The 24060-nt window shown below is 50.6% G+C and overlaps 1 protein-coding gene across 1 annotated transcript in view; it reads left to right on the top strand.

Annotated features, from left to right (window-relative positions):
- The window catches only part of LOC140106421 (pendrin-like), a 52924-nt gene extending 42130 nt beyond the window's left edge, over positions 1 to 10794 (top strand). Inside the window, exons 14-19 of the mRNA XM_072130858.1 lie at positions 4222 to 4317; positions 7302 to 7541; positions 7638 to 7692; positions 8631 to 8776; positions 8890 to 8973; positions 9188 to 10794. Coding sequence (XP_071986959.1) covers positions 4222 to 4317; positions 7302 to 7541; positions 7638 to 7692; positions 8631 to 8776; positions 8890 to 8973; positions 9188 to 9211 — 645 coding nt within the window. The 3' untranslated portion in view covers positions 9212 to 10794. The remainder of the gene's footprint in view (positions 1 to 4221; positions 4318 to 7301; positions 7542 to 7637; positions 7693 to 8630; positions 8777 to 8889; positions 8974 to 9187) is intronic.
- The last annotated feature ends 13266 nt before the right edge of the window (positions 10795 to 24060 follow it).

The raw sequence follows: 24060 nt of genomic DNA, 5'->3' as shown, positions 1-24060 counted from the left end.
GTACCAGAGGGGGGGAGCACACCCCAGTATGTCAGTACCAGAGGGAGGAGCACACACCAGTATGTCAGTACCAGAGGAGGAGCACACACCAGTATGTCAGTACCAGAGGAGGAGCGCACACCAGTATGTCAGTACCAGAGGGGGGAGGAGCACACACCAGTATGTCAGTACAAGAGGGAGGAGCACACACCAGTATGTCAGTACCAGAGGGGGGGGAGCACACCCCAGTATGTCAGTACCAGAGGGAGGAGCACACACCAGTATGTCAGTACCAGAGGGAGGAGCACACACCAGTATGTCAGTACCAGAGGGGGGGAGCGCACACCAGTATGTCAGTACCAGAGGGAGGAGCACACACCAGTATGTCAGTACAAGAGGGAGAAGCACACACCAGTATGTCAGTACCAGAGGGAGAAGCACACCCCAGTATGTCAGTACCAGAGGAGGAGCACACACCAGTATGTCAGTACCAGAGGGGGGAGCACACACCAGTATGTCAGTACCAGAGGGAGAAGCACACCCCAGTATGTCAGTACCAGAGGAGGAGCACACACCAGTATGTCAGTACCAGAGGGAGAAGCACACACCAGTATGTCAGTACCAGAGGGGGGAGCACACACCAGTATGTCAGTACCAGAGGGGGAGCACACACCAGTATGTCAGTACCAGAGGGGGGAGCACACACACCAGTATGTCAGTACCAGAGGGGGAGCACACACCAGTATGTCAGTACCAGAGGGGGGAGCACACACCAGTATGTCAGTACCAGAGGGGGGGAGCACACCCCAGTATGTCAGTACCAGAGGGAGGAGCACACACCAGTATGTCAGTACCAGAGGGGGGGAGCACACCCCAGTATGTCAGTACCAGAGGGAGGAGCACACACCAGTATGTCAGTACCAGAGGGGAGGAGCACACACCAGTATGTCAGTACCAGAGGGAGGAGCACACACCAGTATGTCAGTACCAGAGGGGGGAGGAGCACACACACCAGTATGTCAGTACCAGAGGGGGGAGGAGCACACACCAGTATGTCAGTACCAGAGGGGGGAGGAGCACACACCAGTATGTCAGTACCAGAGGGGGGGAGCACACCCCAGTATGTCAGTACCAGAGGGGGGAGCACACCCCAGTATGTCAGTACCAGAGGGGGGGAGCACACACCAGTATGTCAGTACCAGAGGGGGGGAGCACACCCCAGTATGTCAGTACCAGAGGGAGGAGCACACACCAGTATGTCAGTACCAGAGGAGGAGCACACACCAGTATGTCAGTACCAGAGGGGGGGAGCACACACCAGTATGTCAGTACCAGAGGGGGGAGCACACACCAGTATGTCAGTACCAGAGGAGGAGCGCACACCAGTATGTCAGTACCAGAGGGGGGAGGAGCACACACCAGTATGTCAGTACAAGAGGGAGGAGCACACACCAGTATGTCAGTACCAGAGGGGGGGGAGCACACCCCAGTATGTCAGTACCAGAGGGAGGAGCACACACCAGTATGTCAGTACCAGAGGGAGGAGCACACACCAGTATGTCAGTACCAGAGGGGGGGAGCGCACCCCAGTATGTCAGTACCAGAGGGAGGAGCACACACCAGTATGTCAGTACCAGAGGGAGAAGCACACACCAGTATGTCAGTACCAGAGGGGGGAGCACACACCAGTATGTCAGTACCAGAGGGAGAAGCACACCCCAGTATGTCAGTACCAGAGGAGGAGCACACACCAGTATGTCAGTACCAGAGGGAGGAGCACACACCAGTATGTCAGTACCAGAGGGAGAAGCACACACCAGTATGTCAGTACCAGAGGGGGGAGCACACACCAGTATGTCAGTACCAGAGGGAGGAGCACACACCAGTATGTCAGTACCAGAGGGGGGGGAGCACACCCCAGTATGTCAGTACCAGAGGGAGGAGCACACACCAGTATGTCAGTACCAGAGGGAGGAGCACACACCAGTATGTCAGTACCAGAGGGGGGGAGCGCACCCCAGTATGTCAGTACCAGAGGGAGGAGCACACACCAGTATGTCAGTACCAGAGGGAGAAGCACACACCAGTATGTCAGTACCAGAGGGGGGAGCACACACCAGTATGTCAGTACCAGAGGGAGAAGCACACCCCAGTATGTCAGTACCAGAGGAGGAGCACACACCAGTATGTCAGTACCAGAGGGAGAAGCACACACCAGTATGTCAGTACCAGAGGGAGGAGCACACACCAGTATGTCAGTACAAGAGGGAGGAGCACACACCAGTATGTCAGTACCAGAGGGGGGGGAGCACACCCCAGTATGTCAGTACCAGAGGGAGGAGCACACACCAGTATGTCAGTACCAGAGGGAGGAGCACACACCAGTATGTCAGTACCAGAGGGGGGGGGCGCACCCCAGTATGTCAGTACCAGAGGGAGGAGCACACACCAGTATGTCAGTACCAGAGGGAGAAGCACACACCAGTATGTCAGTACCAGAGGGGGGAGCACACACCAGTATGTCAGTACCAGAGGGAGAAGCACACCCCAGTATGTCAGTACCAGAGGAGGAGCACACACCAGTATGTCAGTACCAGAGGGAGAAGCACACACCAGTATGTCAGTACCAGAGGGGGGAGCACACACCAGTATGTCAGTACCAGAGGGGGAGCACACACCAGTATGTCAGTACCAGAGGGGGGAGCACACACACCAGTATGTCAGTACCAGAGGGGGGGAGCACACCCCAGTATGTCAGTACCAGAGGAGGAGCACACACCAGTATGTCAGTACCAGAGGGGGGAGCACACACCAGTATGTCAGTACCAGAGGGGAGGAGCACACACCAGTATGTCAGTACCAGAGGGGGGAGCACACACCAGTATGTCAGTACCAGAGGGAGGAGCGCACCCCAGTATGTCAGTACCAGAGGGAGGAGCACACACCAGTATGTCAGTACCAGAGGGGGGAGGAGCACACACCAGTATGTCAGTACCAGAGGGGGGAGGAGCACACACCAGTATGTCACTACCAGAGGGGGGAGGAGCACACACCAGTATGTCACTACCAGAGGGGGGAGGAGCACACACCAGTATGTCACTACCAGAGGGAGGAGCACCCCAGTATGTCAGTACCAGAGGGGGGGGGGCACACACCAGTATGTCAGTACCAGAGGGGGGAGCACACACCAGTATGTCAGTACCAGAGGGGGGAGCACACACCAGTATGTCAGTACCAGAGGGAGGAGCACCCCAGTATGTCAGTACCAGAGGGGGGGGCACACACCAGTATGTCAGTACCAGAGGGAGGAGCGCACCAGTATGTCAGTACCAGAGGGAGGAGCACACACCAGTATGTCAGTACCAGAGGGGGGAGCACACACCAGTATGTCAGTACCAGAGGGGGGAGCACACACCAGTATGTCAGTACCAGAGGGAGGAGCACACACCAGTATGTCAGTACCAGAGGGGGGAGGAGCACACACCAGTATGTCACTACCAGAGGGGGGAGGAGCACACACCAGTATGTCACTACCAGAGGGGGGAGGAGCACACACCAGTATGTCACTACCAGAGGGAGGAGCACCCCAGTATGTCAGTACCAGAGGGGGGGGGGCACACACCAGTATGTCAGTACCAGAGGGGGGAGCACACACCAGTATGTCAGTACCAGAGGGGGGAGCACACACCAGTATGTCAGTACCAGAGGGAGGAGCACCCCAGTATGTCAGTACCAGAGGGGGGGGCACACACCAGTATGTCAGTACCAGAGGGAGGAGCGCACCAGTATGTCAGTACCAGAGGGAGGAGCACACCCCAGTATGTCAGTACCAGAGGGGGGAGCACACACCAGTATGTCAGTACCAGAGGGGGGAGCACACACCAGTATGTCAGTACCAGAGGGAGGAGCGCACCAGTATGTCAGTACCAGAGGGGGGAGCACACCAGTATGTCAGTGTGCTGAGTGTACAACCCTTTATCCTGTAGATGCCCTTTAAGTATCTTTTCTGCTCCTCACTTCCTTTGTCAGGCTCGGTAAATGCTTTGGCTGCTTTACATCTGAGGGTCGGCCATGTCAATAAAATGTGGACACAATAACGTAACCCTGGGGCGGCTCTGAAGCTGCAGGATACCAGGAGGTTCCTATAGGAGTCCTCGTGAGAAGTGACAATTTGTGAGTTTAGTAAAAGGAATATAAACTCTTCCACCATCTTCTCACCATTATCTTCCTCTTCTGTTTAAGGTTGGATTTGATTCCGTCAAAGTTTTTACCAAAAGAACAAAAGCATTAAGAAAAATCCAAAAACTTATAAAGAAGGGACAGCTGCAAACTACAAAGGTGAGTCAGAGGCTCCGGAATCTGAGTGTCTCCAACAGGAAGTGTTAGAGCCGGAAAAAATATGCGGAAAACTGGAAGATTTTAATCGCAACTTAGATGCAAATTGTAAGAAATATTGTCAGAACCCCCCCCCCCACCCAGTAATTTGTGCTCTGCCCCCCCCCCAATAATGTGCCATGTGCCCTCTGCCCCCCCCCCAGTAATGTGCCCTCTGCCCCCCCCCCAGTAATGTGCCCTCTGCCCCCCCCCCAGTAATGTGCCCTCTGCCCCCCCCCCAGTAATGTGCCCTCTGCCCCCCCCAGTAATGTGCCATGTGCCCCCCCCAGTAATGTGCCCTCTGCCCCCCCCCTGTAATGTGCCCTCTGCCCCCCCCCAGTAATGTGCACTCTGCCCCCCCCCAGTAATGTGCCCTCTGCTCCCCCCAGTAATGTGCCCTCTGCTCCCCCCCAGTAATGTGCCCTCTGCTCCCCCCCAGTAATGTGCCCTCTGCTCCCCCCCAGTAATGTGCCCTCTGCTCCCCCCCAGTAATGTTCCCTCTGCTTTCCCCCCCAGTAATGTTCCCTCTGCCTCTCCCCCCCAGTAATGTGCCCTCTGCCTCCCCCCCAGTAATGTGCCCTCTGCCTCCCCCCCAGTAATGTGCCCTCTGCCTCTCCCCCCCAGTAATGTGCCCTCTGCCTCTCCCCCCTAGTAATGTGCCCTCTGCCTCTCCCCCCTAGTAATGTGCCCTCTGCCTCTCCCCCAGTAATGTGCCCTCTGCCTCCCCCCCCAGTAATGTGCCCTCTGCCTCTCCCCCCTAGTAATGTGCCCTCTGCCTCCTCCCCCAGTAATGTGCCCTCTGCCTCCTCCCCCCAGTAATGTGCCCTCTGCCTCCCCCCCCCAGTAATGTGCCCTCTGCCTCCCCCCCCAGTAATGTGCCCTCTGCCTCCCCCCCCCAGTAATGTGCCCTCTGCCTCCCCCCCCCAGTAATGTGCCCTCTGCTCCCCCCCAGTAATGTGCCCTCTGTCTCCCCCCCAGTAATGTGCCCTCTGCCTCCCCCCCAGTAATGTGCCCTCTGCCGCCATCTTGACAGAAAAAAACAAGTGTAGATATTTTTGCTAAATTATTAAACAAGAAAAACTGAATTCTCACATGGTGATAAGCATTCAGCTCCCAGTGATGAGTATTCAGCCCCCAGTGATGAGTATTCGGCCCCCGGTGTTGAGTATTCGGGTCCCCGGTGATGGGTATTCAGCTCCCAGTGATGAGTATTCGGCCCCCGGTGATGAGTAATCGGCCCCCGGTGATGAGTATTCAGCCCCCAGTGATGAGTACTCGGCCCCTTTGCTCAGTGTTTAGTAGAAGCTTTGGAGCTGGTGCAGCCCGGAGTCTTCTTGGGAAGATGTTACACGTTTCTCCCCCCTGGATTTGGGGATCCTCTGCCTCTTCCCCTCCAGGTCCCTCAGGTTGGATGGAGAACATTGGTGGAGACATTTTCCAGTTTCTCCAGAGATTCTCCATTGGGTTTAGGTCCTGGCTCTGGGTCAGGAATGGTCACAGAGATGTTCTGAAGCCTCTACTGTGTTATTTAGCTTGTCCTTAGGGTCATTGTCTTGTTCTAAGGTTCGGTCCAGTCTGAGGTCCAGAGCATCTGGAAGAGGTTTTCATCCAGGATCTCTCTGTACTTGGCCGCATTCATCTTTCCTTCCATTACCCCCAGTGGTCCTGTCTCCCCCCCACCCCCATAGCCTTATGCCCCCCCCCATAGCCTGATGCTGCCCCCCCATAGCCTGATGCTGCCCCCCCCAGTATTGGGTACTGTCCCCCCATAGCTTGATGCTGCCCCCCATAGCCTGATGCTGCCCCCCATGTGTCACTGCTGGGATTGTATTTGGCAGGTGATGAGCAGCTCCGGGTTTTCTCCATCGCTTAGAATTAACACCAGAAAGTCCAATCTCCATCTCCTCGGAGCAGAGAATCTTATTCCTCCTCCAGAGAAGCTTCCAGACTGTCATAAAGACCTGACTGCTGAGGCTGCAGTGATAGGTGACCCCCACCTACCTACCTACCACAGTGATAGGTGACTCCCACCTACCTACCTACCACAGTGATAGGTGACTCCCATATCCCTAATGAATCTCTGTAGCTAAGCCACAGTGATCTTGGGGATCTTCTTTACCTCTCTAACTAAGGCTCTTCCCCCATGATTGCTTAGTCTTGCATGGATGGCCAGGTCGAGGAAGAGTTGTAGTCGTCTCAAACTTCCATTTAAGGGTTATGGAGGCCGCTGCGAGCGCTACAGAAATTCTTTTGTAACCTTTGCCAGATCTATACCTTTCCACAATTCTGTCTCTGAGCTCTTTGGGCAGTTCCTTAAACATAATTCTCATGTGCTGTGACCAGTCCAATCAGTTTAATTAAACACAACTGGACTCCAATGAAGGAGTAGAACAATCTCAAGGAAGATCACAAGGAAAATAGAAAAAATGTGAGTTAAACATGAGTGTCACAACAAAAAAATCTGAATACTTATGGCCTTGTGATATTTCAGTTTTTCTTGTTTAATAAATTAGTAAAAATATCTACATTTGTTATTTTCGTGTCAGTATGGTGTGAAGACTGTACATTAATGAGCAAAGAAAAAAAAAGAACGTTGACTGCAATAAAACAAAAAATGAAAAATGTAAAGAGGTCCGAGTACTTTTATAGTTTTCTGGTGTAATGCAGCTCGGGGGCGTGGCCTGTGGTACAGTGGGCCGGCATACACTTTCAGGAGTGAATGTATCCAGCAGCAGTGAGGACTTAGGATTGATTTGCCTGTATACAGATAAATATATATGGAAAGATAATTTCTCAACATTGGAGCATCGGATGAGAAAATCATCAGAATCGATGCAGTGGCCCGCGGCACCATGCGTTACGTCTATAAGTCATGTTCCTGCTGACAGACTCCCTTTATATTCTGGATAGATTGATCCCATCCCTCACACATCGTTGCTCTCTTTCAGAACGGTGTCATCAGTCCCGTGGGTGTAGATAACCTGGGATACGAATCAGAAGACGACCCTGAAGATCCTCGAGGACCGGAGAACAACGGCATCGAAACAAAGGAAGTGGAGATTCAAGTAGACTGGAACTCGGAGCTGCCGGTGAAAGTCTCTGTCCCCAGGGTGTCCATCCACAGCATCATTTTTGACTTTAGTCAGATCACTTTCCTAGATGTGGTGGCTGTGAAAGTCCTAAAGCTGGTAAACTCCTAGAATAACTATTATACCGCAAAATTCAGAGGGTGAAAAATGTTCTAGAAAATGTGATCGACTCTATCAATGGATTTTCTCCCACAGATATTTAAAGAATTCAAGAGGATTGATGTCGAGCCGTATGTCGCTGCTTGTGACGGTAAATATACCCATGATGCATCTTAACTTTGTTATTTACTTTTGGAAGTAAGTGTGGACCCATTGGGGGGATATTAAAGTTCCCCATGTTCAGCCCCAGCCTCTTACTAAATACGGGCACAAACTCTGCCACTTCAGACCTGATAGAAATACATCCGGTCCCTCTCACAGAGACAAGATTCATATATGTCCTCAGGATAATATCACGTTCTCTAATATCCTGATTCCTGACAGTGTTTGTTAACGCTGAGATGTAGCAGAGCTGGAGAGAGTCATTGTGTGTTATCTGCATCTCATGGATCTCACCATCTCTGTGTCAGATACTAGTGAATAAATAAAAGTGTAGATAAACCTGGACCCTGATAATTAAACCACATTGTCAGCACCCAGGGATCATGAAGTGTCTCTCTGGATTTTTACACTAAGGTTACATATGGGCGCACGGAGTGGTACGGTGCCGCACACCGGTGCCCGGGAAAAGATAGGACATGTTCGTGCAGCATATATCTCTATGGAGAGGAGCGTTCACCCCCTCCTCCTCTCCCGTGCACAGTGCTACAGGCACACGTTCATGGGAATGTAGCCTTACCATCACTTGCTTATAGGAGATAAAACAGCAATAAAATTGTAAAGAAAGGAGGTAAAATGATGTTTATTGTGTAGACATCACTCAGGCAAAGCTCTCCAGATGTTACTCTAGTCCCAGACTGCAGGGATCAGCCGTAAGGTGTCTGTAAAGAAGCTTTATTGATAATCCTTGTTCCCATGACAGCAAAAAAATTCGGAAAATTCAATCATCACTGGGGCAAAAAACATTTTTTCTGTGGCTGCAATTTTAAAACATACTAGTTCTGACTTACATACAAATGTAACTTAAGAACAAACCTAAAGAACCTATCTTGTACGTCACTGCCTGTATCACACCTTTTCTCTTCTCAGATAACGTGCTGAAGAAGCTGGAGATGTGCTCTTTTTTTGATGATACCATCAAGCTCGATATCTTCTTCCTCACGGTCCATGATGCTGTGTTACACATAGAAAATACACAGAAATACAAGAATGGACACGATCCACTACTAGACAAGGTAAGATCTATGGACTTTCTCCTGCTCGCTCCATGGATTTGATCAATATTCTATATTTATAAATATTTCCATAGAACTAAAATTAGTTTTTTCCATTTTATTTCAAATCCAAGATTTCCCTTATGAAGGAATCAAAGCTTCCATACGAAGAGTTGATCAAAGATCCGGCATACCAGGTGTTCTACGAGCCAGACGAGGTAAGGACACCCGCCTGGTGTTTTCTACAGTTACAATCTTCCCTTATGTTTAGAAGTGTCAGTAAAAACCTCTGATAACTGGAGATCATGAAACTTCCGAGGAGATTTTTGAAAAGCCGTGGCCTAGGCTTCCATGTGGTCCATTTTTAATTACTTCTGCAGAACTCCGGATTGTTAGTTGAGTGTACGGACTAATAGACTGTTTTCTTGACAGGCGATGAGAGCGCTGGCGTTCTGAAGGAAACCACGAATGTTGTTGTTGAGTTCATTGCTTTTCTGGATTCTAAAGTTATTGATAGCGATTAAACTTCTGCTGATAATGCAACCACCGCCGGACCTACAAAGCAAGAACCTACAAGCCTCCCTCCCATGGTCTTTCCAGAAGGTTCTGAGTGATCTGCAGTCCACAAATCTGGAACGAACATTTGAAACGTGTTACATGTTAATTTGGGATCATATGACGCCTTTGCTTCTAGGACAGGACACTTCATGTAGGCCGCCATATGTGGTCTCAGAGCTTTTGGATGTCCATTGTATATATTGCTCCAAGCCTACTAATACGTACACGCATGCTTACTGCCAATGAAAACGGCCAAACACATTATTGTTCAATGAAACGTTCAGCAGCTATTAATACAAATGTCTTGTCCCTTCCATATAAAAAATAATAGGGTTAAAAGGTAGAGGTCGCTGAAAGACCTACCTGGAAGCGGTTCCTCCCAGAAAAAAAAAGGTTAACCTTTTGCAGTTTCTTCTTATGAACCACAGGACCTGGAGAGTGGCCATGATGAATCTAACATTCTTATCTAGATATAGTCCATAAACCAGACCACACGTGCCACCTGTAGGACAGGACCTGGGGGTGTGGCCATGATGAATCTAACGTTCTTATCCAGATATAGTCCATAAACCAGACCACACGTGCCACCTGTAGGACAGGACCTGGAGAGTGGCCATGATGAATCTAACGTTCTTATCCAGATATAGTCCATAAACCAGACCACACGTGCCACCTGTAGGACATGACCTGGAGAGTGGCCATGATGAATCTAACGTTCTTACCCAGATATAGTCCATAAACCAGACCACACGTGCCACCTGTAGGACAGGACCTGGACTGTAGCCATGATGAATCTAACGTTCTTATCCAGATATAGTCCATAAACCAGACCACACGTGCCACCTGTAGGACAGGACCTGGGGTTGGCTCACTTGGTACATCCACTCCAGTTATAGTAAAGAAGTGGTAAGTACTTTTACATGACAAACCTCCATGCCACAGGCTAGAAGATCCATAAACTATGAATCATATCACACGTGTCCTAAGGCCCTTTCATCACACATCAGGTAGAAAAGCCATCCAGACACAGTGGGAGGAACTCGTTAAGGCCGTTGTTTTGTCCTGCGCCTGTATCCACTAAGATGCTCCGGCCTCTATAGACTAAATGTGACGGGCCGACCTACCCCCTGCCCAAAGTGGCGCCCAGGTTGGGGAAAAAGCAAAAGTGACTGAGAAAGCAAAGAATCTCCCCCAATATATAACAAAATATACCCCAAAATAAAAGCCACCAGTAACAGGAACTAGTTTGCTTTAAGAAAGTAAAACTTGTCCTGGAGATGTTTTAGGATTACAAAAAAAAATCTAAAAATCAAGGAATAAAACCTCCTTTTACCTTTAAATGTTGCAGACATGTAGATAATGCAGTTTTATCCAAGTTTGGGACATGATGATTCTTTGATTAGACTTGGTGGGGAAAGTGTTGTTGTAGACGAAATTGATGTGTGAAACGAAAACTCCATAAATAAAACGCGGAGACACAATGTGAGAACTGGTCCATGTCTCCTTGTTATATATTAAGCTATGACAGCAGGTAAGTAGTCGGTGTGTCACAGCTTACTGTGCACTGGGCTCAACTGCTGATGATTTCACTGAAGGTCGGTACTGGCCCCAATCAATGGGACAATCCCGATCTAAGGCGAGGTACAGAGACTGCCCTACGAGGCGAGGACAAGCGCGTGCCGGCTCTCTGAAATTTAAAGGGCAGCGCGCCGCTAATTGGCGCTAGCCATCCTCTGATCTAATGAATGGCCGGCCTCGTCCTGTCACCCCTGCCGGATCTTTGTGCCTCTGAGAAAGCATTCCCTGACTGTCTGTATACTCTCCGCTGTGACCTCCTGCTATGATCCTGACCTCGATTGTCTGCTGCCTGCCCTGACCTTCCACTACGTCCCCGACTCCAATCCTGTGCCGCCTGCCCTGACCTTCTGTCTGAACATGACTCCCATTTTGCCTGCTGTCTCTGTACCTCGCCTTAGACCTGGTGGCACCCGCCGCAGCAAGTCCAACCCGCTCTGGGCTCTGGTGATACCGGGTGCCACTTAGACTCCGCTACCAGGTGTCGGCTTACGTCATCGCCCGTGGTGGTCCAGTGGGTCCACTGCCCCTGATACTCAGCTCACAACTCTCATTTGTATAGTTTTAATACAGCAAACAGCTATGCCATTAAAAGTACTTGTATCACATCACATGGGGCTCAGATGTCCCCCAAAACTGCTATGACCCTGCAAATCATGGGGGGTCATTAATCTTTAGTCAGGACATTTGTGCGCGTCTTTTCTTGGGTTTTCAGGGTTTTGGACTTGTTTGGTTTATCTTAGAGGTTGATATATCATCCAGTCTGTGGGGTTTTTGCGACGTAACTAAAAAGCCTGGATTTTAAATATATATCAGGTTCAACACTGAAAACTTCTTGCACGACTTACTTTGCTAGGCGAGGCGAAAAGTCGCAGATTTAGGCACAAATATATTAAATGTGCTAAAAAAAATGCAAAAATAAGAGAAAAAAACATAAATGACCCAGACACAGTTATTCTTTATTCAACCAACACACTTATGAGTGAAAACCGGTTTTTACATATTTATCACAATCTGGTTCTTAAAACGAATTTGATTTTTAATTTATTAAATACAATTAAATATCGGACCACCACAATTGTGGAAATTCATGACAAAATAAATTGTATCCGAAGATCCATCTGATACATCACCGCATCACCAAATACATATTCTCAGATATTTTTATCATTAGACAATGGGGGTCATTTACTAAGGGCCCGATTCGCGGTTTCCCGACGTGTTACCCGAATATTTCCGATTTGCGCTGATTTCCCCTGAATTGCATCGGCGCTGGCATGCACGCAACGGAAATCGGGGGGCGTGGCTGAACGAAAACCTGACGGATTCGGAAAAACCGCCGCATTTAAAACAAAAAATGTGTCGCGGAGCTTGCACTTACCTTCACTCAGCCCGAGCCGGTGAACTCCAATGCGTTCCAATGCTTTTCAGCGCAGCAGCCTGGTGGACGGCGGAGGAACTACCTTAAAAAATCCCGGCCGGACCCGAATCCAGCGCAGAGAAGGCACCGCTGGATCGCGAATGGACCGGGTAAGTAAATCTGCCCCAATATGTGCAATTCATATAACAAAGTGCCAGTGCCGTTACAAGTCAATACAAAATTCTAAAGTGTCCGTGCATCATAATTGTCTGTACAGATATAAAGAAAGATAGAGGACACAAAGAGTGATCAAAGTTTCCAATAGTACACTCAGTAAATATGTTTTCTAAATCCACTTACCCATAATGTGTAAATGTTTGGTGAGTTGGGATGCGCTACCCCCGGCGCGCGTTCCTCGGGGGGACTGTTATTCTCTATGTAGTAGAAGACACAAAGGATATAAAGATAACGTTATTCTCTCTGTGGTATAGGATGCTATCCAGTTATTCTCTTAGAAATGGTAGAAAACACTATGGGTATAAAGACACATTAACCGTATAAACTGACCCAAATATAAGTGGAAGCAGCTAGTTCTACCACAAAAAATGGGAAAACCTATTGACTCAAGTATAAGCCTAGGGTGGGGAATGCAGTGGTCAGTATATAGCTAGTATATAGCCAGCCAGCCCTGTGCCCAACAGTACATAGCCTGCCGCAGTAGAGAGGGAGAACCAGACTTTGGGCTGTTACCTCCGCCACTTCGTCTCAGCCCGTCAAGACAACTGGGCTGACCTACTACCTTGGGCTGAGTTCTCCTACAATTCCCTGGACTCGGGGTCTACTGGCTTGGCTCGGTTCTTTGTGGTCTAGAGCGTACTACTCTCCCTCCTCTTACGCTGTCTACTCCCTCTGATGTCCCTGCGGTACAGGATCTGGTACAGGATCTCAAGTCTATTTGGGACCAGATCCAACAGTCAGACAAGGTGTGGTTATCCTCCATATACGTCCGGCTTAAGATACCCAGCTATAAACTTGGTCCCCAGTTCCTTGGTCCCTTTGAGATAATCAAGTTCATCAATCAAGTGGCCTACAAGCTCCACCTTCCTCCATCAATGCGCATCCCGAACTCCTTCCATGTTTCCCTCCTGAAGCCAGTCGTCTTGAACCGCTTCTCCCACCAATCTCCTCCTCCTCCTGAGGCGGATTCCCGGGATGTCTATGAGGTTAAAGAGTTTCTGGACATGAAAATTGTGAGGGGTAAGCGGTTCTTTCTTGTAGACTGGGAGGGGCTCGGGCCTGAAGAGGGATCCTGGGAGCCCGAAGAGAACATTTTTGATCAGACTCTCCTCCAGAGGTTTCTTGGGACCAAAAAGAAGAGGGCAAGGCCGATGGGGGGTACTGTCACTGGCAGCCCCACAATCCATGTTGCAGATCACGAGTGCACCTGTGCCCCTGTCCGCGGCGCCGGCCCCACTCCCCTGAACTTACCCCTACATGTTCCTGCTCCCATCCAGACTAGGCCCCCTGTGCTTCCCCACTCCCTAGGGCTCTGAGATTTAGGTATAATCAACATTTATAGGGAAAACAAGAATCAGTACAAACAGGAGATGGCATAGTAAACCTGACCGCGCAGGGTCAGAAGCAACAAAGATCATATGCTCATATGGGGAGGAGAGTTGAAGGATAAGTCGGCAAGGGTGAAGACCCCCGTTGCCATCTCGGGCAAAGTAACAACTATAACATAAACAAGCTAATAAAAGATAAACATGAAAAACACTCACATGAATATAAAGAAAAGGGAAATAGGGGGGAGAGGTAAAAAGGGGGGGGGGAGGGGGGACACACACATAAGGGATAGGGAGCCCGTAAGACCTTTCTATTGAAGGTTGGGAGAGCTATTACACGTTTTACCTATGACAGGAGGAGATCATGGAATCCCTGAGAGTCCAGAAATATATCCCATGAGGCCCAAGCTGTGTTCGTCTTATTAGGGTCTACTGAATCGTTGGCCACCAACTCTTCCATCCTCCGGATAAAACCGAGCTCCTGAACCCACTCAACTATCGTAGGAGGTTGTGGGCTTTTCCAATGCCTGGGGATTACTGTACGGGCTGCAGTCAAAAAGTGACGAAGGAGAGCTTTCTTAATAGTGGAGATAGTACCAGGAATAATCGAGAGTAAAGCTATCTGAGGAGAAGGGGTGGCCGTCTTGCCGGTGACCTGATGATAGGTGTCAAAGATTTTGTTCCAGAATGGTTGGAGAGCCGTACAGCTCTACCAGATATGGAGTAAGGTACCCACCTCTGCAGCGCCAACACACATCAGAGACTTCGGGGAAAATTCTGTGGAGCCGAGAGGGGCATCTATACCACCTAGACAATATTTTGTAATTCTTTTCTTGAGCGCTGTAGGGCAGCGGCATCTTGTGCGAGAATAGGAAGGCCTTATCTAGCTTCCCATCTGTAATTTCGATAGAGAGGACTTCCTCCCATGCACCAATGTAATTTGGCCCACCAGGAGTGGCATTTTCCAATAACAAGCCGTATTTCAAGGTGGAGAGTACATGTGTTGGTGAAGAAGACAATCTAAACAATGCTTCCATGGCTGTGGGGGACGACCCAAATGAGGTGTGTTCTGGGTCAGCCATTACGTAAGATGTCAGTTGTCTGTGCTCTAGCCAGGACAGTGAGGAGTCAGGATAGGAGGCCTGCAGGGACCCCAGAGTGGGAATGGAATCGCCCTCGACAATCTGGCCCAGGCGAATGTCAGTAGAAGCCTCCCAACAAAGAAACCTCTGCCTGCCCACGCCAGGCGGGAAGGCAGGATTGTGAAATAGTGGGGTCACCGGGCCTCTCATCCTAAGCAGGGTATTCATGTTCATCAGCCTGTCCCATGCAAAGAAAAAGTATAGGGAAAACAGAGAATGGTTAAGGTCCGAGGGTCTAGAATCAGCTGGGACCCAGGGGAGGTAACGTAAAGTGGGGGAGATTAGATCAAGTTCTAATTTAACCCACTGTTTAGAGTCAGCGTTATACGTCCAGTCGACCAGTCTTTGAATAATAGCCGCCTATGAAATAACCTTGGATCAGGAAGTCCCACCCCCCTCCCTGGCTTTGGTACATGTCAATACAGAGAAACTTATGCGGCTAGATCCGCCACCCCAGATAAACCTCCGAAAGGCCGTACGTAAGCTCGTGAATAAGGAGCTTGGGGGTCGGATCGGTAGTGTCTGATATAGATACAGGAATCAGGGCATAATGTCCATTTTAAGAACGTTTATGCGGCCGAACCAGGAGAGGTGGCGGCTTTGGTGTTGGCCGAGATCTCTAACCGTTCGGTCTAGGAGTGGTTTGTAGTTTAGGGCATACAGTGATGATAGGTCAGCCGAGATATTAATTCCCAAGTAGCAAATATGGGAGTTTTTCCATTTAAAGGGAAATTGAGAGGCCAGGTAGAGCACCTCAGTCGCTGGGAGGGAGACATTTAAGATTTTTGATTTGGAGAGGTTGACCTTAAAATTGCTAAGGGAACCAAATTTCCTAAATTCTTCCAGGACATTAGGGAGTGTGATTGTGGGCTGAGAGACATAGAGGAGAAGGTCATCAGCATATAGTGCCATCTTATACTGTCAAGATCCTACCTGGAGACTGTGTACACTGGGGTTTCGACGAAGGGCAACAGCCAGATGTTCAATGACTATAACATATAAGAGAGGAGATAACGGACAGCCCTGCCTGGTGCCGTTTTTAATGCAGAAGGAATCAGACATAATGCCGTTGGTTCGGACCTGGGCCGTGGGGGCAGAGTATAGTGCCTGCACCAAGCTCAGGAAACGGGGACCTATGCCCAACTGTCTCAACGAAGCCCAAAGGAAACCCCCAGTGCACACGGTCAAATGCCTTCTCTGCGTCCACCGAGAACAAACACATCTGTTGCCTGGTTGACTTGGCCTTAGAAATGAGGAGCAAAGTTTTATTAGTGTTATCGCGGGCTTCACTCCCCTGGATGAAACCGACCTGGTCATTGTGTATGATGGCTGGAAGCAAGGGCCCCAGTCGATTGGCCATTAATTTGGAAAGTATTTTTAATGATGGATATTGGCCGATAGTTGGAGCAAATGGTATGGTCTTTGCCAGGCTTGGGGATTACGGATATGGAGGCCTGTAGTGACTGGGGTGGGAGAGGAACCTGAGAGGAGATACAGTTAAACGTACGTGTCAAGAATGGGACTATTTCGGTCTTCAGGGTCTTATAAAATCAGGGAGTAAAACCGTCGGGGTCAGGGGATTTACCTGCTGGAGTGGCTTTAATGAGCTCCATTACCTCTGGTTCGGAGAAGTCCGCTTCCAGGGCCTCACTAGTCAGTCTGGGAAGGGCCGTATCTTTAACGTACACCCGAATTCTCTCCATTTCTCTGGTCCCGGCCGATTCGGACAACTGGTCTTGAAGGTTATATAGTTCCTTATAGTACTTCTGGAAAACAGAGTTAATGCTGTTGGGGTCGTGAGTCAACCTGTCCGCATGGTCTTTAACATGTGGAATGTAAGTACCAGTCGTGCGGGGGTGGAGGTATCTGGGTTTCCCACATTTATTAGAATATTCATAGAAGAAGCGTTTATTCCTATCTTGGGAGCTTAAGTATTTCTGATTCAGTAACTCCTTCAGCTCCTCTCGAGTGTTTAATAGTTCATTCAGAACCGCCTGGGACCCTCCATTTTTGTGATCCAGTTCTAGGGCACTTATCTTGGACAGAAGTAACAGTGTTTTGGCCGATCTCTCTCACTTTAGACGGGCCCCATGTCTAAGAAATACTAATTGGAGCATACCCTTAAGGGTCTCCCACTGCACCGAGAGAGACGGCTGATGTCCCGAATGGGTAGTGAAGAACTCAGCAATCTGCTTGCGAACATCAGCAAGACAGACAGAGTCTTTGGGCAAACCGCCAAGGTGAGGCATGAGGGCCCGTGATTTCCAAGGCGAGAGAGACTGGCGCGTGGTCAGACCAGAAGGAGGGGGTAATGGAGGCCGCTGGCTTCCAGGTGAGGGCATGATGACTTAAGAAAAACATATCTAACCGACTGTAGGATCGGTGCGCTGGGGAGTAATAGGTATAGTCACGGGATTGTGGGTGGAGGATTCTCCAGATGTCCACCAGTTGTGATTCCCAGAGGGATTTCCGTAGTTTCCGCATTTGGGCTGGGGATAGGGTGGGCCGCACTACTGAACAGTCGAGTGGAAAATTGAAGTCCCCCCCCAGAACAACTATGCCCTCTGACAGAATTTTACGGCATGCTGTAATCTGGTCTCTATTGGGAAGGTACATCGAGGCCAGTGTGAGCAGTTGGCCCAATATTCTTATCTTTACAAAGATGAATCTGCCCTCCTGGTCAGTTTGGGAGTCTATAACTTCATGAAGTAAGCGTTTATGGATAACAATAGATACCCCCCTCGATTTGGCCCCCGCATGAGTGCTATGGAACCAGGATGAGTAATATCTGTCCCTAAGCACTGGAATGCTATCGGTGCGGAAATGGGTCTCCTGTAAGAAGAGAAGGTCAGCCCGAAGCTTGTGCATGCGGAACAAAATTTGGCTGCGCTTCTGGGGGATATACAATCCCCCTGGCATTTAGGGAGTAGCAGGTGATAGGGGCCATGTTGGGATCAACTGTAAGAAGAACCCCCATGTGTCCCCATTGCGGGTGACCGGTCGAGGGACTGGACGGATATACTGTCTTGGGTATCTTGAAGGCATAAATTCGGGCTCTGTGACAGTGATGATCGAGGTGGCACAGGAGATTGCCAAGTCGGCGTGTTCTGTGGGCAGGCATCAGGAGAGACAGGTGGGGCCTCCAGAGAGCACTCGGCTGGGATTGGGTGCGTGTGAGAGCACCATCACCACTGGATACAGTGCAGACTGCTGGCATGGGGCAAATGAGGCAGATGAGGCCGGCTCTGGGGTTGGGGCTCCTGTTGAGCTTAAAGAGTGCAGCCCAGATGACTGGGGGCAGGGGCTCATAGCCTGAGTGGGGCTCCTCTGTTCCTGTGGAACCAGGATGGGATCAAAGTCCCGGACTGCAGGGGAGAGGTGTTGCTCACCTGCGGCTGTAGCCTGGTCAGTGGGCCGCTGCAGAGTGGGGCTGCGCCGTACTGGTGTGAGGCAGGAGCCATTCATCCCCGACCTGAGAGCAGCAAAACCAGAGGGCGACAGGTTATGGCTGGAGGTACCTGTAGTGCTGGCCTCCTGGGCTGCTGCCGCTTCAGCGAACCAGTGCTGGGGGTCTTCGGGCCGATCTGGAGTCAGGACGAGAGCCGGGTCTACGCGTCCTGGGCGTCCTGGGTGCTGGCGGCTCAAGACCTGCCGTCAGCTCTGAGTGGTCTTATCACACTTGCCACTCGGATGGACGTTCGGTTTAAGGAGCGCGCCGAGGAAGTGCGTGGAGCCGGAAATGCGGGGACCCGCGCCTGAGAGAGCAGCGGAGCTGTGCCTTCCACCATCTTGGAGCCGTCATGCTACGCACGCTGCACCGGGGACCTGGAGCCTGCAAAGCTCGATGGAAGGGGGCCATGATCCGGAGATCCGGAGCGAGGATCTAGAGGGCCAGCACACTGGTGATTTGCGCTGGCCACTTCCGGGTCTGCATTTAATCCAGTGGCTCGCATCATTCCACGCCGGATCTTCAATCCATTCCTGTGAAGAGAAAGCCCTCTTATGTATCCTGCGTTCCAGTTCCTCCTCCTGTGTTCCCGTGATCCTGCGTTCCTGTTCTGTGTGCCAATCCGTTCCTGTTCCGTGTGCCAGCTCGGTTTCTGACGTGAGTCCTTCTGTTCCTTACTGCGCTGTTCTCCTGCTGTCACCCCAGGTTCAGTTTGTCTCCTGCATTGCCCCTTGGCTGCCACCGTGGGCTAGTCGCACCTGTGGAATGACTTGGTGGTACCCCGCCACAGCAAGACCATCCCGCTTTGTGGCCGGCTCTGGTGAAGACCAGGTGCCACTTAGACTCCGGTCCCACGTATCGTCTAGTACCACCTCCCGCTGTGGTCCAGAGGATTCACGCATCCCGAGTTCTGACAGTAAGATCCGGCCATGGATCCTGCAATCACAATTTGTCTTGGAGTGATCCAAGGTGGTATTCTACGCCAGTCTCCTCTACGGGAGAGGCCTGACCTGGGCTACTCCTCTTTGGAACAAAGACGACACGGTCACGGCTTCTCTCATGGCATTTCTGGCGGAGATCCAACCCGTGTTTGAAGAGCCTGCACAGGCCTCTTCTGCTGAGACTGCTTTGTTGAACCTGCGCCAAAGCAACTCGTCTGTGGGAGAGTATACAGTTAATTTCCGCACCCTGTCCTCTGAACTTGCCTGGAACGATGCAGCCCTCATCGTCACCTTTAAGAAAGGACTCTGCGCAGGTCAAAGAAGTGCTGGCGGCTCAAGACCTGCCGTCAGCTCTGAGTGGTCTTATCACACTTGCCACTCGGATGGACGTTCGGTTTAAGGAGCGCGCCGAGGAACTACGCTCCGAGCACCCTCGAGCCCGGGTAAGATGTTTTCCTTGCCTGGCACCAGCCTTCCAAAAGCCGCTCCAGGCTCCACCTGAATCATCTGCTAAGGAACCTATGCAGGTGGACAGAATACAGCTTTCCCTACAAGAGCATTCCAGAAGACGTCAGAAGAATCTCTGCCTGTATTGTGCCAGTCCAGAGCACTTTGTCGGTACTTGTTCTGTTAGACCCCAATGTCGGGGAAACACCGGCACCTAGGGTTCTTGGGAGAAGCGTCCATAGGTGTGAACAAAGCTTCTCCACGCCTGACTGTTCCCATGCTCCTCAGTGTTGGCACCGGTACCCAGATCCAGGTTTCCGCTTCCAGGATTCGGGCTGTACAGCGAACTTTGTGGATGCTGCCCTGGTCTCCCAGCATCACTTCCCGGTGGTTCGTGTCGAGAAACCATTGTCCATTGCCTCGATCAGTGGCCACATTCTCTCCATGCCCATCTGTTTTCACACGGAACCCCAGCTCCTGCAAGTTGGTGCCTTACATAAAGAGAGACTTTCTTATTTTGTGCTACCCCACAGCACTTCTGTTCTCCTGCTGGGTCTCCCCTGGTTGCGGCATCATGCCCCTGTCCTGGACAGGTCCTCTCGGGAGATTCTCTGTTGGATCCCGCGTTGTTCCTCACACTGTATGGAGATCCTTCATCCATATGGAGGACTTCCACCTTGTTTCCCAAGCCTCTGGAGGGGCTTCCCGTTCCATGCCTGGATGTGTTGCAGATGTGTTTTCCAAGAAAAAAGCTGATATTCTACCTCATCGTCCCTACAATTGCCCCATTTGACCTGCTGCCCAGCTCTTCTCCTTCACAGGGTAGGGTGTACCTGCTATAGGTACCTGAGACTGCTGCCATGTCGGAGTATGTCAAGGAGAACCTGCATAGAGGGTTCATACACAAATCCTCCTCTCCAGCTGGAGCAGGTTTCTTTTTTGGCTCCCTCCGCCCCTGTATAGACTATCGCGGTCTTAATAAGGTCACCATTAAGAATCGCAGAGTTGTTTGACCATCTACAGGGTGCGAGAGTCTTTTCCAAATTGGACCTTTGTGGGGCCTACATTTTCATCCGCATCAGGAAGGGTGACGAGTGGAAGAGCGTCTTTAACACCTGTGATGGGCATTTTGAATATTTGTTATGCCCGACGGACTTTGTAATGCGCCAGACGTTTTCCAGGAATTTGTTAACGACATCTTCAGGGACTTATTGTACAATTGTGTTGTGGTTCACCTGGATGACATCCGAGTGTATTCTCCTGATCTCGAGTCTCACCAGTCCCACCTACGGCAAGTGCTCAGCCGCCTCACCATGACACCCCCATCTCCTCCTCATACACCATGACACCTCCATCTCCTCCTCATACACATGTCACCTCCATCTCCTCCTCATACACATGACACCTCCATCTCCTCCTCATACACATGACACCCCCATCTCCTCCTCATACACATGACACCCCCATCTCCTCCTCATACACATGTCACCCCCATCTCCTCCTCATACACATGTCACCCCCATCTCCTCCTCATACACATGACACCTCCATCTCCTCCTCATACACATGACACCTCCATCTCCTCCTCATACACATGACACCCCATCTCCTCCTCATACACATGACACCCCATCTCCTCCTCATACACATGACACCCCCATCTCCCCCTCATACACATGTCACCTCCATCTCCCCCTCATACACATGACACCTCCATCTCCTCCTCATACACATGACACCCCCATCTCCTCCTCATACACATGTAACCCCCATCTCCTCCTCATACACATGACACCTCCATCTCCTCCTCATACACATGACACCTCCATCTCCTCCTCATACACATGACACCTCCATCTCCTCCTCATACACATGTCACCCCCATCTCCTCCTCATACACATGTCACCTCCATCTCCTCCTCATACACATGACACCTCCATCTCCTCCTCATACACATGTCACCCCCATCTCCTCCTCATACACATGACACCTCCATCTCCTCCTCATACACATGTCACCCCCATCTCCTCCTCATACACATGTCACCCCCATCTCCCCCATATACACATGACACCCCCATCTCCTCCTCATACACATGACACCTCCATCTCCTCCTCATACACATGTCACCTCCATCTCCTCCTCATAAACCATGACACCCCCATCTCCCCCTCATACACATGTCACCTCCATCTCCTCCTCATACACATGACACCTCCATCTCCTCCTCATACACATGTCACCCCCATCTCCTCCTCATACACATGTCACCCCCATCTCCTCCTCATACACATGACACCCCCATCTCCCCCTCATACACATGACACCTCCATCTCCTCCTCATACACATGACACCTCCATCTCCTCCTCATACACATGACACCTCCATCTCCTCCTCATACACATGTCACCTCCATCTCCTCCTCATACACATGACACCCCCATCTCCCCCTCATACACATGACACCCCCATCTCCTCCTCATACACATGACACCTCCATCTCCTCCTCATACACATGACACCTCCATCTCCTCCTCATACACATGTCACCTCCATCTCCTCCTCATACACATGTCACCTCCATCTCCTCCTCATACACATGACACCTCCATCTCCTCCTCATACACATGTCACCTCCATCTCCTCCTCATACACATGACACCTCCATCTCCTCCTCATACACATGTCACCCCCATCTCCTCCTCATACACATGTCACCCCCATCTCCCCCTCATACACATGTCACCTCCATCTCCTCCTCATACACATGACACCTCCATCTCCTCCTCATACACATGACACCTCCATCTCCTCCTCATACACATGTCACCTCCATCTCCCCCTCATACACATGACACCCCCATCTCCTCCTCATACACATGACACCTCCATCTCCTCCTCATACACATGACACCTCCATCTCCTCCTCATACACATGTCACCCCCATCTCCTCCTCATACACATGTCACCTCCATCTCCTCCTCATACACATGACACCTCCATCTCCTCCTCATACACATGTCACCCCCATCTCCTCCTCATACACATGACACCCCCATCTCCTCCTCATACACATGACACCTCCATCTCCTCCTCATACACATGTCACCTCCATCTCCTCCTCATACACATGTCACCTCCATCTCCTCCTCATACACATGTCACCCCCATCTCCTCCTCATACACATGACACCCCCATCTCCTCCTCATACACATGTCACCTCCATCTCCTCCTCATACACATGTCACCCCCATCTCCTCCTCATACACATGACACCTCCATCTCCCCCTCATACACATGACACCTCCATCTCCTCCTCATACACATGTCACCCCCATCTCCTCCTCATACACATGACACCCCCATCTCCTCCTCATACACATGACACCTCCATCTCCTCCTCATACACATGTCACCCCCATCTCCTCCTCATACACATGACACCCCCATCTCCTCCTCATACACATGACACCTCCATCTCCTCCTCATACACATGTCACCTCCATCTCCTCCTCATACACATGTCACCTCCATCTCCTCCTCATACACATGACACCTCCATCTCCTCCTCATACACATGACACCTCCATCTCCTCCTCATACACATGACACCCCCATCTCCTCCTCATACACATGTCACCCCCATCTCCTCCTCATACACATGTCACCCCCATCTCCTCCTCATACACATGTCACCTCCATCTCCTCCTCATACACATGACACCTCCATCTCCTCCTCATACACATGTCACCCCCATCTCCTCCTCATACACATGTCACCTCCATCTCCTCCTCATACACATGTCACCTCCATCTCCTCCTCATACACATGACACCTCCATCTCCCCCTCATACACATGACACCCCCATCTCCCCCTCATACACATGACACCTCCATCTCCTCCTCATACACATGTCACCCCCATCTCCTCCTCATACACATGTCACCCCCATCTCCTCCTCATACACATGTCACCTCCATCTCCTCCTCATACACATGACACCCCCATCTCCTCCTCATACACATGTCACCTCCATCTCCTCCTCATACACATGTCACCTCCATCTCCTCCTCATACACATGACACCTCCATCTCCTCCTCATACACATGACACCTCCATCTCCTCCTCATACACATGACACCCCCATCTCCTCCTCATACACGTCACCCCCATCTCCTCCTCATACACATGACACCTCCATCTCCCCCTCATACACATGTCACCTCCATCTCCTCCTCATACACATGACACCTCCATCTCCT

This window comes from Engystomops pustulosus, chromosome 11 (genome assembly GCF_040894005.1).
Source record: "Engystomops pustulosus chromosome 11, aEngPut4.maternal, whole genome shotgun sequence".
NCBI classification, from domain to species: Eukaryota; Metazoa; Chordata; class Amphibia; order Anura; family Leptodactylidae; genus Engystomops; species Engystomops pustulosus.
The sequence above is the reverse complement of the archived record's forward strand: the minus strand, read 5'-3'. Positions and strand labels throughout refer to the sequence as shown.